We start from the raw sequence: 16,641 nt of genomic DNA on the forward strand, positions 1-16,641 counted from the left end.
ACGGATAGTCGCGATACATGATAGATCATTAGATGTAGCTATCTAACAATCATAGGCTCACGTCGATATTACGTCATATGCCGAACGCAACAACGGGATACGGATAGCCAGCGAATACTGTTTTCCCTCCATTTCGGCCAATTACGCGCATCCAATTATCGAGGCAACGGTCGTGGGTCGGGACCGAGGCCGGATCGTTATTCTCGCGTACATGCGAAACACGTTTCAGATATCGCCGCCGCGTGCTTTTCATTCTCCGCCACCCCCTACGACCGCCCGGAAACGATGTCATACGTCATTGCCGGTTTCATTGTGATTCGCGGATAGCCGTGCACTACCTGGAGAGCGCGAATTCCGCTGTACTCGATTGCGCTTCGACTCCACGGCATTCCAATTCCGCCGTACTTTTACTGGCATTGATTAGTGAGCCCTGGCATCCATAAATTTCGCGGCGAGAGCGGATCCATAAAGGGAAGAATGCAGGAGAATGATCAAAGGACCGTTGAATCGATACAGAAGTACGACACGTGTTTTCGGGTAACGTTGCCCTTTCTGGACGGCGCCGCTGATTCCTCCGGCTTCTATCCGGAATTCACCGCGTCTCGAATTTAATTATAGCGACGCGATTACCGCGGTAACATACTTTCGCTTTGTAAACTACGTCGGCGCGTTAAATCCCTCGGCTGACGGCGGTTGACAAAGCTCGCGAAAAGTAACGAAAGACCGCGCCGGCGATGTCCATATTTTTAACATTTCTAAAGTTGCGGCGAGAAGTTACACGGGTATGGAAAGGGAAGTTAACTGCTACTTTGTAACGCGGGGAGTTCGAAATCCCCTCTGGGATGACGGAGTCCTTCGAATTTGCATGAAAAAGGAACGGGCCTTCCAGCAACTGGTATATAAGCTACTTCCAAATGAATGCAAATTCTTCTTCGAAAGCTCTCTCGATGAGAGTCTAGGAATTTGCTTACGTAAATACGATGTTATTGTGCGACGAAATATTGCATCGCCGCCACCTTTGGCGGAAGCCGCGCGAAACGCATTAAGCATTTAAGATATTCGTTTGTTATCTTCATTTTCCGCGACACGTTAGTTTAAATTCGAAACAAATTTCGTCGAAACGGCTTCGGCACGGGTAAATCCATCTGTGCGCAAATGTGTCGCAAAGCTTTTTCTAATTACCAGGCTGCCGAATATTATCGAAAACTCTTTATATAAATGCAAAATAATACACGGATGTACGTAGCGACCCGTATACATGTATGTACGACATGTTTGATAGGTTGCTACAGTGAAGCGGTGTAAGATAATTGATTACGCGTGCTTCTCTGGATCAGCCGATAATTGCCTGACACAGAGGGTACAAAAACAATTACCGGTTCGGATTAGGTATTGGCACAAGGTCCGTGTATCCATGTGCGGCGCGTATATACGTGTGTGAACAAGATCTGCAGCGAGCAATGATATGGTAGCGTGCTGAGAGATAGTAAGCACGCTAGACCGTGCGCAACGTATTTGGTATTAGTTTATCGGATCGATTCCAGATTTCTAGAGAAACAACGAATTGAAATTCGATCTCGCGATCGTAACGTTTCGACTCACTATAGATAACCGTGCAATTACATTACATCTGAAATGTAAATAATATTTTGATTATAAACTGTATCAGGTTGAAAATAAGTGTAACAAAATCGACCGCGATGTGAAATGTAATTAAAAAAAGATATCGTTTTCAGTCTGAGTTCGATTTTCAATTTAATGGTATTTTCATGCGAATTTATATTCTTTTTCCAACTTATCGTTGATACACTGCACGCCATTTGTTTATCAATCCCAAAATACAGCTTTCGGTCGGAAAATTTACATATTTAAACCAATAATCGATTTAACTTTTTATATGACGAGCATCGTATATTCAAGTCATTTCGATTATATGCATGTCGCGGTACGTGTCAAAGTGACTATTGCGATACATTTTTGCGAAAATAACGTTATAACGCGTATATTGAAATTTAATTTATCTGAGATTTAATTCGTAGATTATCAAAGTTTGTTTTGCAAAAATTGCACGATCCGCGGAACGGTCAGAGACCCTGATAAGTATCTACATTTGACAGGTTTAAATTGACCTAAATACTGATTTCCTCGTGCGAGCGAGCTCTGCAGCGAGAAACTTGGTCGTGGTTGAATTTCACCGCGCTTATATCATATCGCTATCTACTCCGGGAATCAGAATTCTAAAGAGCAGCACTCGACGGCACTCTTGGCCCTTTTCCATTTCTTACGAAGTAGCCGCCGATGATATTGGCCCAATTCGCGAACGGTTGACCCTCGCGTAGGAAATGGATCTTGGCATGCGGCTATGCCAAAATCGAATCAAGCCTAATCCAGCTGACCGCGTCAATTTCATTCTCTAGCCGTCACAGTGTTTCAATGCCGCGCAAATCCAATTATTTAATTTAGCATTTATAGCTGGGATTTAATCATCTGCGACTACAATTAACGACGTTGCTCGACTTCGATCGGTTTGAAAGACGAGAGCGACTGTAATATTTAAACAATTATCTTTTTTTAATTTTTACGTGGCAACTGAACAGTCGAAATAACGATAGGGCGAGATGTAAGTCGCGACGCCGGCAACCTCGTCGTCACCAACCTCCTGTCCACTCGTGTTTTACTGTTTGCAAGTGTTGAGCCTTGCTAAGCTCCGTAGATAACGTTTTGCCCTTCGTACATTGTTCTGGGAGTTTAAACAGATTACGTCCCGGCGCTGGTTAAACGTAAATTGCTGCCCCCCAACTCTATCCCTGCTCTCATCGAAAAGCAGGCCCGCGATATTTTTAACCATCTTTTTCGGTTAATAGGAACTACGAAGAAACGATGTATAAATTATGCACTGTTTATAGATTCAGAAGAGATTTATATTTTAGATATACTAGCATTAATCTTTAACGGTCTTAAATATTAATTTACATCAACGTTAGAACGGACCATCTTTCTTTTAACACATACCAAAAAGTAAATGAATATTGAACGAACAATTAGCACAAATTACAAAAGGAAACTGCAAAAGATTACGTCTTATGTATATTAAGTACGAAAGATCTACGACAAAATGTTTTACTTCTCACGAAATTCTGTTACGTATTATTTAATTTAAATAAAATTGCTTTTGAAATTCTTTTTTAATCAACTAACGGGAAATATACTTTTCACAAAAGATTGATCCTTGAGCTTCATAACGGGGAGAAATATTTTTATTCGTTTACAAGGTAAAAGATAATTATGTAGAAGTACCAGCGGCAGCGCGTGCCGAGGTGAATGAGAAGTTCAAGTGTCAAATATTACGCAATCTACTGCAGTTTCGGTGTAATGGAAAGCACTGATGAGGAAGGGTAGTTGCGGGCTTGTCGATGGATACGGTCACTGGACACGTTCGTAAATGCAGGTCCGTCACGTCCCGATGATCTCCATAACGGAAGATCCTCGATTCCGATAGCGCGATCATTTCCCTGCGTGGCCGTATCCTTCCCCGAGGGACGAAGCGATGTTTGCGGGTCGAAAGGGCCGAAAGGGCCATGTTTTTGGCGGCCTCTTTGCGGTAAAAGGGAAGCAATCTGTTCTACCCCAAGTGTACAGAACTACGGAGTGGTTCGGCGGTAAACATCGGCAGCCAATAAACTATTCCGTGGGGGACATGCCTTATTAGATTGCCTACTTTTATACGAAGCGTTTCTCGTCGCGGCAATTTTCCTCGAATACGTTATTTTTTCCCGCTGTCCGTGTTCCTATTGACGTCGTACCAAACGCGTTAATACATTTATCGAAGTACGTGATTCATTCAGAACTCAATCATCTAGGTATTCACAAGTCTCGCGTAAAAAAAAATTACCGAATTCTCGTAAGATTCCCCGTGAGATTGTACAGCCCATAATTCGAGTTTGCATCAGATGATTGAACGAATAATAAATGAGTCGTTCGTTAATCTCCGTCCGTATTCTGCGCTAATTATCGTTGAAAGAAATTAGCATTTATTTGCGTTGTTTGCTACCTATCGTAATGGTAAATCGATTACATGCAGTTTTGCAAAAATAGATAATTTTATTTCATTATTACTACATTACCGCATATTACTGTACATTCAGAAGTCTACGTATAAATACTTTATCGTTTTTCTTAATATAAAAAATTAATGGCAGAAATTAGTTTCGAAATATTATTGACTTTTTATCTTGACGCTGATTAGTTATACCGAAAATATACTTCCCGTACAAGCCTTTAATCTTCTTGACGTCTCTCTTGCCACAGTCATAATTACGGCCGCTATTATAAAAACATTGTATTTCCAACCTTGAAAAAGCAGCTCTCGGTGTTCAGTTACGTTGTCTATTTAATAAAAGCCCTGATATCTTGCCACGCGCGCTAGTCAACGTAGAAGGCACAGTAACAGACAAGGGATGACGCTAGAAAATGCGGTATAATAACGAAAAAGATGGACCGTTACTATATTGTAATAGCTAATGAAGCTCGTCTCGAGCGGCTCGATATTGCGCCGGCTGCAACAGAAACGGTAACGCGAGGCGGAAGTTGAACCGACGCGCGACCAGGATTACAACGACAAGAGACCATATATTTTACGTTACTCGCTTTACGATTGCCCGAGATTAATGACATTCCACTTCTCCTGGGCTTTACTGCGACATACAAGTAATATCACGAGACGTCGCTGGCGCTCGCGCCTGTGGGAGGGAAATAAAGAAAAAGGAACAAACGCGGATAAACGGAGACTGGCCGTAGGGCACGCGTTAAATCCAATTTCCCTGAAACGAGTCGGAAGTAGGAACGGGTACGATCTGTCTCGCGAAGATCGGCCGCAGTATAAAAAGATTATTGTTGCGTTACGTCATTTTTTTTTTTCTTTTTTTCCTCGCGGCCGCGCGACGCGACTATAAATTTCACGCGAATTCACGACGATTTTTTTTGCACCTTGTGAATCACGTATACCATTGCCTTTGCATTCCGTTACGTTTCCCTGCCCATTGTCTGCTTTTCTTCACGACCGCTGAGTTACTGTACAGTTCTTTCGAGTGCCGTGCCATTGTACCGAGAGCTATCTCGGTTTTCAATTTTACATGCAAAAATAGAAATATAGAGAAAAGGCGAGAAACTGAAAAATTCAATACGCGTCACGTCGCGAGAGCGTTATAAATTTTCACAGACATTTATTGGTCCCGTATGAACCGTACAAATAATAATCTGATTAACGTTGGTATTAATATATAGCCTAATAATGTTACGGGAAAACTTTCGCCGGCAATATAAATCAAACGCGTGAGCGAACATCGTTACAGATAACGACTGATATTGAATAATTCCCTGACAAAATACGGTACAAAAAGTGAGAAATGCGAGACGTTAGCTGATATATATAAAAGAAATCGCAATTTTTTATAATATATAAATGGGATGGGTAAAAGCGAAGTGTTTTATCGAAGTGTATATTGGAGTATAAACAATGTGAAAATGAAAACTCTGATCACAATATATTACAACGCGCATACAATCTTTATTAGTATAGTTTTTATTTAAAAAAGATATACGTACATAATTCCCATTGTTTTAATGTATAATCTAATTAACATTCAATACTTTAATAACATTTAATGAGATTTATTCCATTACTTTGGAAGCGTATTGATTATCTCGAATAATGTTTTCGACATTCTCGACATTAATATAGATATTACGAGCTTTATGCCGTCGAGGAAGAAAAGAGAATATGAATAAAGAAATGGCCTGACACCTTTGCGTATGATGAAAGTTTCAAACGAAAGAGCTCGAATTTTCTATGAGATGCGATGCGAAAAAATCTCTGCTTTCATATACACGTACAAAAACGTATCATATTTTTAACAGTAGTGCATACATTGCAATGTAAAAATATGAGATGACAATGCGAAAGTGCATGTTGTAGTTTAATTAAAAAAAAAAAAAGCATAAAGAAGCAAATATAGTTTTTGTACATACATTAAAAATATAACGCTGTTGAAAAAATTTGCAATCCTACGTGAATTATAATTTCGTTTTCTTCTTTTTCAAAATCTTACTTCGAGCAAATTGTCGTATTGCATGAATTTGTTTTGAAAATCCCGTTCTTTTGCTATGTCTGAATCTACAAACTTGAAGACAATCGTTTATAGAAGATGTCACAGCTTTATATGTTTGCCTTTTGTAGATGTCATTCTCGTGTCATACAAATAATTGAGCTTTTTTTCCATTGAAATTTAAAGTTAAAGGCCTCGGGGGTGTTTTCTGAAATTAAATTACCTTATATTAAATTTTGTTTTTTTCTTTAGCTTAAAAAAAAAATACCAAAAATATATGGCGTACTAAAAACAAAAATTAAATTAAAGTCTAACGATTCTATTTATACACGAGTAAAAACTTAATTTTTTGAAATTGATTGACTTACAATAATCGATATATACACATATAACTTTCTAATTCTTACATATGCGCATATAAGGAAGCGATTTATTGTTATGGTGATACGTCAATCAGGCAACTATAGTACGCCCGACTTTGGAACTGTGAACTAATTACAACGACGTAATTAAGTAATTAACTATCTAGCGGAGGAGGCTGCAAAGCACCCTGTTCCATAACTCTGTCAGGCTATGTATGTACACGCACATTTAAAGCTGGCGCAGTTTGCAAGAGCTATTTTGAAGTCGTGTAATTAACTACCACACCGCTCACCGTATTTAACTTTTTTTTTTCCATTTTTTTTTTCCATTACAATTTTAACAAATAAACTTTCTATGCAAAGTATAACGTTATATATTTTTTAACGCATAAATTCGTTGTTAAACAAATTTTTAATAACTCGTGATTAATAATGAACTTTATAATTCATGTGAATTTACGCGAAAATTGTTTGTATGAGATTACAAAAAAATCAGCTCGCTGATAAAATATCACATGTTTACATGCTTTAGATCTCGTGAGCTTAACCTACATTTTCGAAACTTTACTTAATTAGGTGAAAAATTTCAAAGATTATTAACAAGTGACAATTCAACGGTTTAACTAACGTTTCGAAAGGGAAATCGAGGAACAACTAATTAATTAATTCTCGAGCTCAGGGCATTCGTTTTCGCACGATCTATCGAGGTCAATGAAAATTATGCGTATCTATGTAACAGCGCAATAAAGTGTTCAAACCACGAAGTACCACGCTCTCCTGTGCATACTCGGGCGCGCGCGTACCGGGAAAAGTGTTCTTTAATATACGTGCACCATCGAGTGGACGAGTTTACAGCGCTTGCTCACGGCACGCTTCTGGTACGAGTCACGAAATGCTCTAGATGAATCACTGCGCAGCACGAAGTGCAGTGATATAGGGGCAGCCAACGTGCCACGAGAAACCAATGACGCGTCCATGCGGAAGCGAATTATCTTTTCTACCACCTGTACCTTGCACCTGATTAATCCGCCGTTCCTCGATCGCGGAGCTACGCTTTATCAAATGACGAAAATTTAATGGCGCGCGCCGATTGTACGATTAATCGGAGAGAAATATTATAATCCTCGCTACGTCGAAAATGAGCTTCACGGTTAAATGAACGCGGGCGTTACATAGAACGTCGAGATGTCGAAAAGATAATCGTGTCCGTAGCGTTAAAAGTCTCCTCGCGGAAACTTCGATAAAAGGGGGATGACCTTTGATAACGAGCTCTTTTAATCGACGAAAAGTTTTTTTTTTTTTCTTTTTTTTTCCAATGTAAATATTTCACGACGGGAATATATTTAGTCGCGTATAAATCTGACTTGTTTAATAATATGATTTGTAGTAAAGGAGTACGTGCATGCGGTATTAGGTTTCGTGAAACTGGAAGTACAACGGTTGTCGCGCCTTTTCCCTTTTCGGATTTGCGAAATCTTATTCTTTCCTCGCGCGCAGTATGGCCCATAACAATTCAAAGTTCGCCGATCCAATAAACGAAAGTGGTACATTTCGTAGTAGACAAATGTGCGCCCCGGATTTCTCGGCCACGATCAGATTGAAAGAGCGTTCATATAGATATAAAATAGCATATTCTTGCCGCGTTTGAAAATAGAATCTGTCCTGCGCGTGTCGGCGACGCGAGTGTGGCCTGAATGCACTTGGGCTGAAGAGTTCGCTCATGAAAATGTCCTAGCTGAATAACTCAAATAAAACGGGAAAAAGTTCTATTCATCACGAACGAAGAACACCAGAAGGAAACGTGATACACTTGAACGTGGAAATGCCCACTTTTGAAATGCGCTCAGGTGAGATATCTCTCTCTTGAACTCACGCCGAAATACGAGCGTATCGTCGCGTGTATCAGTCCACGAGTCAGCGTACACACATTGGTATCTACACGCTATTTTTACCGTTCGTATATCAAATACATAAATACGACGTCGCGGCGGTGGCGCGGCCATGTAGATTAGATGGAAATAGTATGATAAAAAAAACCCTCAGTTTTTCTTAGTAAAAAATTTATTTAAAAAAGATCTCAACACTCCGTATCGACCATCGTACATAAAAATATATTTATCTTCCTTATATAAATATATATGCAAATGTTTGTATTTTATAAAATTATTTAGTTGCGTCGTTGATAAAAGTTTTTTTTTAATTTTTCAAAAATAACAATGTAATGTTGCGATATTTACAATCAGCCGTCATAATCTCGTCTATCTCAACAACAGGAGTTAATAGCAAGACTAAATGAAATATCATAACCGACAGATCGTTGCGTAATCGAGTGCGAGGCGTACGTGCCGTGCAACGTAAAGTTATATCACACGTCTAAATTAGAGCTTGCAGCGCAATCATTCATGCGTGTCAGTAGCCCCGCGGAACGAGATTCCACCACATTGCGTCCCTGGTCAAGTAATTTAATAATAATTATTCCCTCATAGGAGACGGGTCGCAAAGCGTGGCCCATTGCCACTGTCGGCCGACTCATAAATCACCGGCTAACGCCTAACGGACTTAGTCGCTGATCGTGATTTAATGCCAGTAAAATGCTAACAATCGCGTCAACGAGCCAATAAGAGACACCGTTTATGAGAAAATTATAAACGGCCATTAGCCGGTCTTACTTTATTCGCGATATTACTCTTTCCATTAATGTTACTTTACATCTGAAAATAAATAGCAAAATATATTTAAAAAAATATATAATAAAAAATAAAAAAAAAATAGCGTAAAAGGGACTTTCAGCAGAGATGATAACATTCACGAATCTCCGTTCTGTGACCGCCGGTTATCGCAAAAAAAAAAAAATCAGTAAATATACACCGTCATGGTTTTTGGCCACGAATTTCGCCGCAAAACGCGCAATATTCCTGGCCGCAAGTGACGTGGCAGAGAAGAATCTCTGGGGGAAACGATATAAGTTTCAACCTGCGGTGAACGCGATTATATCGATCGTCATTGTATAGGTATAAAGACTTCGGTGAGCGGGAGGCTTTCCGTGTGTAGTATGTAACGTGCATTATCAGAGTACACTATAGAGGGATGCGTTGATAAATCGAGAGAAGATCGTAATAGGGAAGCGTGCGAATATTCCGCCGCGCTGAGGACAGGAAGATTTCTCTTAATTGAACCGCGCGTAAATAACGCAATATCTCGTGAACGAGTGTGCCGCGTTAATTGGATAGGTAAATTTAACGGTTGCAAAGCTTCAATAATCGTTCTCGCGCGCACCGGACTATAACTTGGTAATAGAAGGCACGCCACAATTTTACGTCAGACCACCTCTAATTTTCTTAGCTTTAATCGAAGGCGATAGTCAACCTGGCGCGCGCTCTATACGTATAACTCCCCGCTCTAATCGTGTTTCATAAATATTGAGGTTCGCATTAGGGCACCCAATTTCGACGCAATCTCGATAAGCGAGCGTTGCGTATTATTAGACACCTGTATGCTCTCTCAGCCGAGGTAATAAGGCGTCACCTGATTTTATCTAGCTTTTCTCCGCTATCGGGCCATCTGGAGCGTATTCTGCGGTCTATTTGCGGACGTAATAATCTAACGTGATCGTCAACCCGTGAAACTTGCCCTCTCTTTCGCAAACTTGGAAACGAATTACGCGGCGGGGCCCCTGCGTTATTCATTCGGCGCCGGTGCAAAAGGCTCAGGCTCGGCCGCATTCGTAAATTATTTCCAGCCGAAACGAAGTAGTTGAGATACGTACAACTTGCATGAAATACCATTTTTCTATCAAATACGTGCCCGGGCAATTCCGCGAGACGGCAAATAATTTTGGTGGAGTAACTCGCTGTTTTCCAAATATCTGTTCGCGATAAGGTACATCGCACGCGCAGCTGATATCATCTCAATTAGCACCCGTCGTGTCAAAAAGCGTCGGCGAAGCGATCAAACACGCGAATTAAACGCAGGGAGAGCGATCGTTGATGCGATCTACGAAATGATACGCCACACACGTTGAGCACAAAATTGCCCGCGTCTATCAATCTGTGGGCCGGGGCGTTTGTCGGGCCGCGTGATGTAACGTGATAAAACCTACATGCATATACGCAACGGAAATACGGCAGAATACGGTGCTTCGAGGAGATGCCGCGGGAGTCTCTCGGAAACTTTGGAGCGGTCCGTGCGGAAGGCGTTGGGTCAACTGCCGCGAATACACTCCGGACTTTTGAGGTCGCATTTTCATCTGAGAACTCGAATTCTCAAAGCGGCACACCGTGTGCGCCGTCAGAGTTTCGTGGCAATAAAGAGAACGGACGGTGAAAAGAGACGCGTTTGCGAACGGAACGGAAAATGGAGCGTACATACGCTTGAAAAAGGCGCGTAAAATTGTCCAAAGCTCTCTCCACCTGCCTACGAGAGCGAGTCACGCTCGCCGGCAATAGAAAGAATTATCGGTGCGCGCTATCGACGATCAGAGAAAATCCAGCGCGTGTTCAAATTCGATTTTTTTTTTCTCCTTCTCTCTCTCTCTCTCTCTCTCTTTTGCGGCTACTCGCGGTGGTATTGCGGACGCAATAAAACGCCGGAATAGATTATTGGACGAGATAGAGAATGCGTAATTTGCTCGGGCCGCGTATGTACGTCCATCCCGTGAAACGAACGACGAAAATAACGATACGTCAAGCGTTCAATATTGTAGACAACTCTCGCCTTAAACGGCTGACACATAAATCTTCGCTTATCCTTTCAACCGCGTGTCAGCATAAGCGGCGCGTTTTTCGAGCGTGCATAAACCACTTTTCTCGTCACTCGAATCGAGCAGCGGCGGCAACAATGAGAGATACCGCGAGTATCGTTTCCCCCCTCCACCCACCCCCCCCTGTTCCTCCGTTCCGCGCATCAGTGGCGATCCGGATCGTTAAAGTCTCGTCTTCTCGACGAGACGTGTGCGGTTCGCGGCGCGCCGCGCGGCGCCGGCGTCTCCGCGCCCGGGGATTATGGATGCGTTCCACTTCCGATAACGCGCGAAACGCGGAGGCGTTTATGCCCTCGCCCTTACGCCCGGCTGCCTCCCTTTTCCCGGCCGTTCCACCCGCGCGTCCGCCCCGCGTTTCGCGCCCGCACACCTCGTCGAAGTTGGCAACAGCATCTGGAGCGTTAAGGGTGGATGAGCGATGTGCCGGTGTCTTGCGGCGTGATGGATCGTCCAATACCAGCCAATATGCAGTATTGCACGTGGAGTGGCAAACTGGTATCCATGCATCAAATCGGCGGGTAGAGAGCGGGTAGGAAGGATGGTCAGATAGAGTGGAGAGGGGGGAGGAGAGGGGGGGTGGAAGTTTCGTGTGCTCTACACGACACGTTCCCGCACACGCCACGCCGTACGTTCAGTCGCTTCCGTCGCGGTCAGGGAACGGTTCTTGCCGATCCGTCCTTAGTGGTACGGCCATAAGGTGCATCTCCGATTGCACAGGATACCTATATATACGGCTATGTATCCGCGTACATATGAAGGTACATATGTATATGTATGTCTTCCCATATACATACATGTATGTGCGCGCATGTAAGCGAGATCTGGGATGTCCCGGTAAGAACGAGGAGGATGCTGCCGGGTGCTGTGAGCTACGTGGTCGTGCCATGTGTTTGTAACGTCAGGCAACCAGACACGTTTCTCGAGACAATTTCTTGCCGTCTTATTTCATCCGGACGGATACGACCGTGCACCGAATCGTATTCACTTTTCTGTTTAACGGATTGTCCTAAAGGACCGGTTGACAAACGAGCCGCGGGTAGAAAAGAGAAAATCGATCAAAATCAAAGCGCGATAATCCCCGAAATAGCGAAATAAATTTTTGGCGGAATAAATTATTAAAAAATACACATACGAATATGCATAAAATTATTTCGCGCGGCGGCAATTCAATTTCTCGTCGCGGTATCTTTTCCACCATAAAGTTTTCGTATAGAAGCTAACCAGGTCAGTCAGTACTTTATCTAATTCTCAGGCAAACAGTTCGACAAAGAGCCCGATAAACGCGAGAGAAATATTGGCTCACCGAAACGTCAGAGTGGTGAAGGGTCGATAGCTCTTGTGACTATTGATGCTTTCCATCGGTGTACCCCAGAAATCGTCGTTGAGCACGCTGCTCCACGACGCCTCGCCGATCACGTCCCTGTTTCTCACTACCGCCGGTATATCGTCGTGCACGAAATCGCAGTCGAGCGCATTGAGGTAACAGCCGATCGCGACAAGCGCGACCGCCGCGTAGATGCACCATCCCGGCGGCTCGTTCACCTCAGTCTCGTTGCATCCGCCGCGGCCGTTTCTCTTGACCGACGACGCCTGACAGAAGTAACCGTTGTTTCGCCGCCTCATGTTGCTTGGCGTTGCTTGGTACCACGCACGAGATACGATCTCACGTTTGTTCGTCCGCGAGCCCGAAGCGCGAGCACTGTCATGAAGTCGCGAGCCGTTTTTTTCGGGCGCCGTTATCTCCTGCGCGATTGATCGTCCTGCCGGGTGAGATTGCACTGATCGCGATCGGAATCAGCTGACTCTTGCATTTCTAGGGCGAACGTTCAGGTGGAATTTCGCGATCGGAAAGCGGTTCCCGGGTCCTTTCAGCGCTTTAAGGATCGCTACTAAGCAGCGTTTCAATCCCGAATCTCGGCAGCATTCCGCCCTCGCGTTCGTTTCGTCAATGACTTAGCGAGCAGACAAATCGTAAAGGCCGTTTGCTCATATACCGTCGAGCTTTACCGCTACCAATCGAATCAAAGGGACTTGATTCTTGCGTAACGGTGGCGGCAAAGCGATGCGAAATATCGCGGTGCTAACCGGTGCCTCGCGTTTATTGCTCCCATTTAGGCCGTCGACGCTCCCCCGATGAGCATTCGTTTGTCCCGCGGTGAGTTTGACAAATGACTGCGGGAACTCATTATTTATCAGGTCGGCCGGCTCAAGCTTGTTCTAGATGAAGGGTGGCAGCGGGCTCCGCGCGTTGAATCGCTCACAGACTCGAATAATGGCCCTCGCGTGGACTTTCCCCGGGAATTGCTCCCGCGGGGATCCGAGTAGATCCTTTTTACGTAACCGCGTAACGACGTAACAGCTCGTTACCGCGCCGGCGGTATCGGGTCGATTCGCTCTCCAGCCGCAAATCACTGATCCGCGCGGATCATTACGGATTCCCCCTCAGCGATGGGATAAAATGCGATATGTCTATAGTTCACTTACCGCTCTCGGATATAAGTGACATTAACGCGATAGCTCGGTAACTTGCGACTTTTTCGGACCAGGTCGCACAAACGATACTTGCCCATTCACTCTATAAACGCATTTTCATCCTTAACGTGGAACACATTATGCATTTCTTCTGACGCTTGATATTCCGAGTACCCTTATCTAACATTTAGCATAACGTTCGCGGAACGTCGCGACAAGTATAACGGTATATCGGGATTATTCAAGAGAGGATAACGATCTCGCGGACGATTATTCTTGTCTTTTTATTTTATTTGCGGGGCTCACGGCGCGGTTCGAGAGTGAAAACTCCTCCCTCGGTCAACGATAATCTCTACTTTTTTGCTGCATCGAGAAAATTTTACAGAATCACGGAGAACAGGCTGCAACGCCGGGAGGACGGCTGTACGACCCAGATACTGTAGCCGGGGTCCCTCCGTCGCCACAATTTTACTGTGCATGTAGATCTATACAAGCGGCTCGTATCTTGCCGGGGGCACGAGCTTGAAATCCTTCGCGGCAGCGCTTTTACCTCCCGCCGACCTCTCGTTTCTCTCGCTATCACTCTTTCCCCTGGTGACGCTGCCACTTGGCCGCTTTTTCTCGTTCCTCGTCCCTCGTTTCTCGACCTCACCTTCCGTCGAATTCAATCTTAAGATAAGCGTCACGACGCTTTTTTTTTTCCTTTGGTTCTGGCGTACGGGTACCAGCGTCGGACGGGTTAAAGCTTTCGCTACGACGATCTCACTGATGTAGTTTTTACTGCTTGCCTTCGGCGAGATGTCACTCGAGATAAAAGTCTGACATACTTAGCATTCAAACAGATAGTAATAGTTACTAATAAATGCCCCTCGGTGTCCCGTCCGCGCCAAATTGTATTGAATGATCTTTGACGAAGATTACGGGAGAAAATGATGAACGCGCGATAAAAAATTACGGACAATCTTTAGCTCGAGGTATTTGATAACTGCGATTGAATTTAGCGAAATATTATACTTGAAAAATACTCTGATACCGCTTTTTTTTTTTGTCCCCTCGACCGCCTTTGTTAATACTTCTCTCTCGATTTTCGTTAAATCGCGTGACGGCGTGTGACTTGTATTAAAGACGTTCAAATGCTATCGTCGAGGTAAAAATATTATTTCGTCACTGGTCAGTGATATAATCGGGGATAGTTGCGATGCGTTCTTTCGTTAGTTCCGGGCGAGATAGATGCAGATATTTGCCCGGGGGAGTCTGTAATCTGATATCGGGCACCTCGCCGATTGACAAGTGTGCAGATCGGTACGCACTGCACATCGGAACGTCACAGATCACGAAAACGACATCGGTGTCGAGCTCGAGCAGGCCGTCGCGACGACGATAAGCGCGAGACTAAGGGACGACGGCATCCGCCCGGTTATATACCCGACGCACTCTGACCCGCAAAGCCGCGCCCGCGCACGAGCCACCCCCGGGGGTTTCCCTCCAGCCTGCATCCTCGCGCGCCTCCACTTTCTTCTTTCCCCGTTTGCCGGCACCTGCTCAACCTTGGACTCCACCGACGTCGTGTTGTTTACCCATAGTTTACCTGTCAAAACAGGCCTCCCCTAAAAAAATTAATTTGCACGGTAATTTTGAATAATCAAAGCTAGAATCATTAGGCACGATCTCACGGCGCTGAAACGAAAGCTCTTGCAAACTGCCTAAAAATATATTAAAAAAAAAAAATTTATTTAACTCTTTTAACATTAAACATTACGCTGGCTGCATAGAAAAAGCGAACATTTTAATAATTCTCCTTCTCACGCTTTTACATCAGCTTCGCTCGGCACTTCTCGCTCGGGTTCAATTTTTCATCGACGTTAAACGGGTTAATAATTCTTTTATTGTAATAAATCGTAAGAAACGGTAATTGCTAATTTTATCAGAGAAATATGATATTACTTTATTCGACGGTTTTAATTGTTCTGCTTTACATCTCTATTTCTAGTACTTGTAGCTCATTTTAATTAAATTGAAGTCATTAAGAAGACTTCTACGTTACGCGTGATGTAGTTAAGAACATTCGAAATCTTACGAACGAGATAACAAAGACGGGACGGTGCAATTATTTATTACCTTGTATTTCTCTCTGGGAATATCGCGTCTAACAATACAACGGATCACGGCTCGCAAATCAGTGAACGTAATGACGATACGAGCTCGTTACCGACGATGATGATACGGTAACGAGCTCGTAGTGGCGAAGTGATGTTGTATTGTGTGATTGAATTTGGCTATTGCCGTACAACTGCAAACATACATATATCAAATCAAAATTACGTATCAAGACATTGTTATCATATGATAATTTTAATTATTATTTAAATCATTAGTACAAAAGTAAAAGGATTAAATTAAAGTAACTAGCTTGTATGTAATAATTAACGCACAAACGTACAAATTTTAATATATATATGTATATATAAACGTTTGCGAGGAAACAATTACGATTTTATTTAAATAAACGCGTATATCAAAATACTGCGAAACCGTTTTTTATATCTTTGAAATTAGTTTAGAAACATATATAATACAGCTCTGGTAAGATTAATGTGGAAACGGATTAAGTTTAACTTTATTAGTTTTAATTTTTATTTTAACTTTCGGTAAGATTCTAGACGAGACAAAATTATCTTGAAACTATCAAATAACAGATATATCAACATAAAGTGGCAAGGATAGATCTGAATTTTTCATGTCACTAATAAGCAAGTTTCGCAGAAAGTTATAATTGAGCGAGATACCGGCATTCTTCCACCGAGGAACTTAATATTAGCGACATGGCTGTCGCTCAAGTAATTCGCATAATGTACCCGGAGCTCGCAATTAATGATCATTTAGTTCGATGGCGCCGAGTAGCCGTCAGTGCCACGATTTGCAGTCGAGCGTGGAACTTTGGTTC

The 16,641-nt window shown here is 43.1% G+C and overlaps 1 protein-coding gene and 1 long non-coding RNA gene across 2 annotated transcripts in view; one reads left to right on the forward strand and one right to left on the reverse strand.

The window, feature by feature from the left end:
- Positions 1-15,139, reverse strand: part of LOC139101389 (protein O-mannosyl-transferase TMTC1-like) — a 112,847-nt gene extending 97,708 nt beyond the window's left edge. Inside the window, exon 1 of the mRNA XM_070654494.1 lies at positions 12,529-15,139. Within this exon, the coding sequence (XP_070510595.1) occupies positions 12,529-12,848 (320 nt within the window). The 5' untranslated portion in view covers positions 12,849-15,139. The remainder of the gene's footprint in view (positions 1-12,528) is intronic.
- Positions 1-16,641, forward strand: part of LOC139101391 (uncharacterized) — a 102,577-nt gene that overhangs the window by 8,428 nt on the left and 77,508 nt on the right. The window lies entirely within an intron of this gene.

Source organism: Cardiocondyla obscurior, linkage group LG03 (genome assembly GCF_019399895.1).
Source record: "Cardiocondyla obscurior isolate alpha-2009 linkage group LG03, Cobs3.1, whole genome shotgun sequence".
NCBI lineage: Eukaryota > Metazoa > Arthropoda > Insecta > Hymenoptera > Formicidae > Cardiocondyla > Cardiocondyla obscurior.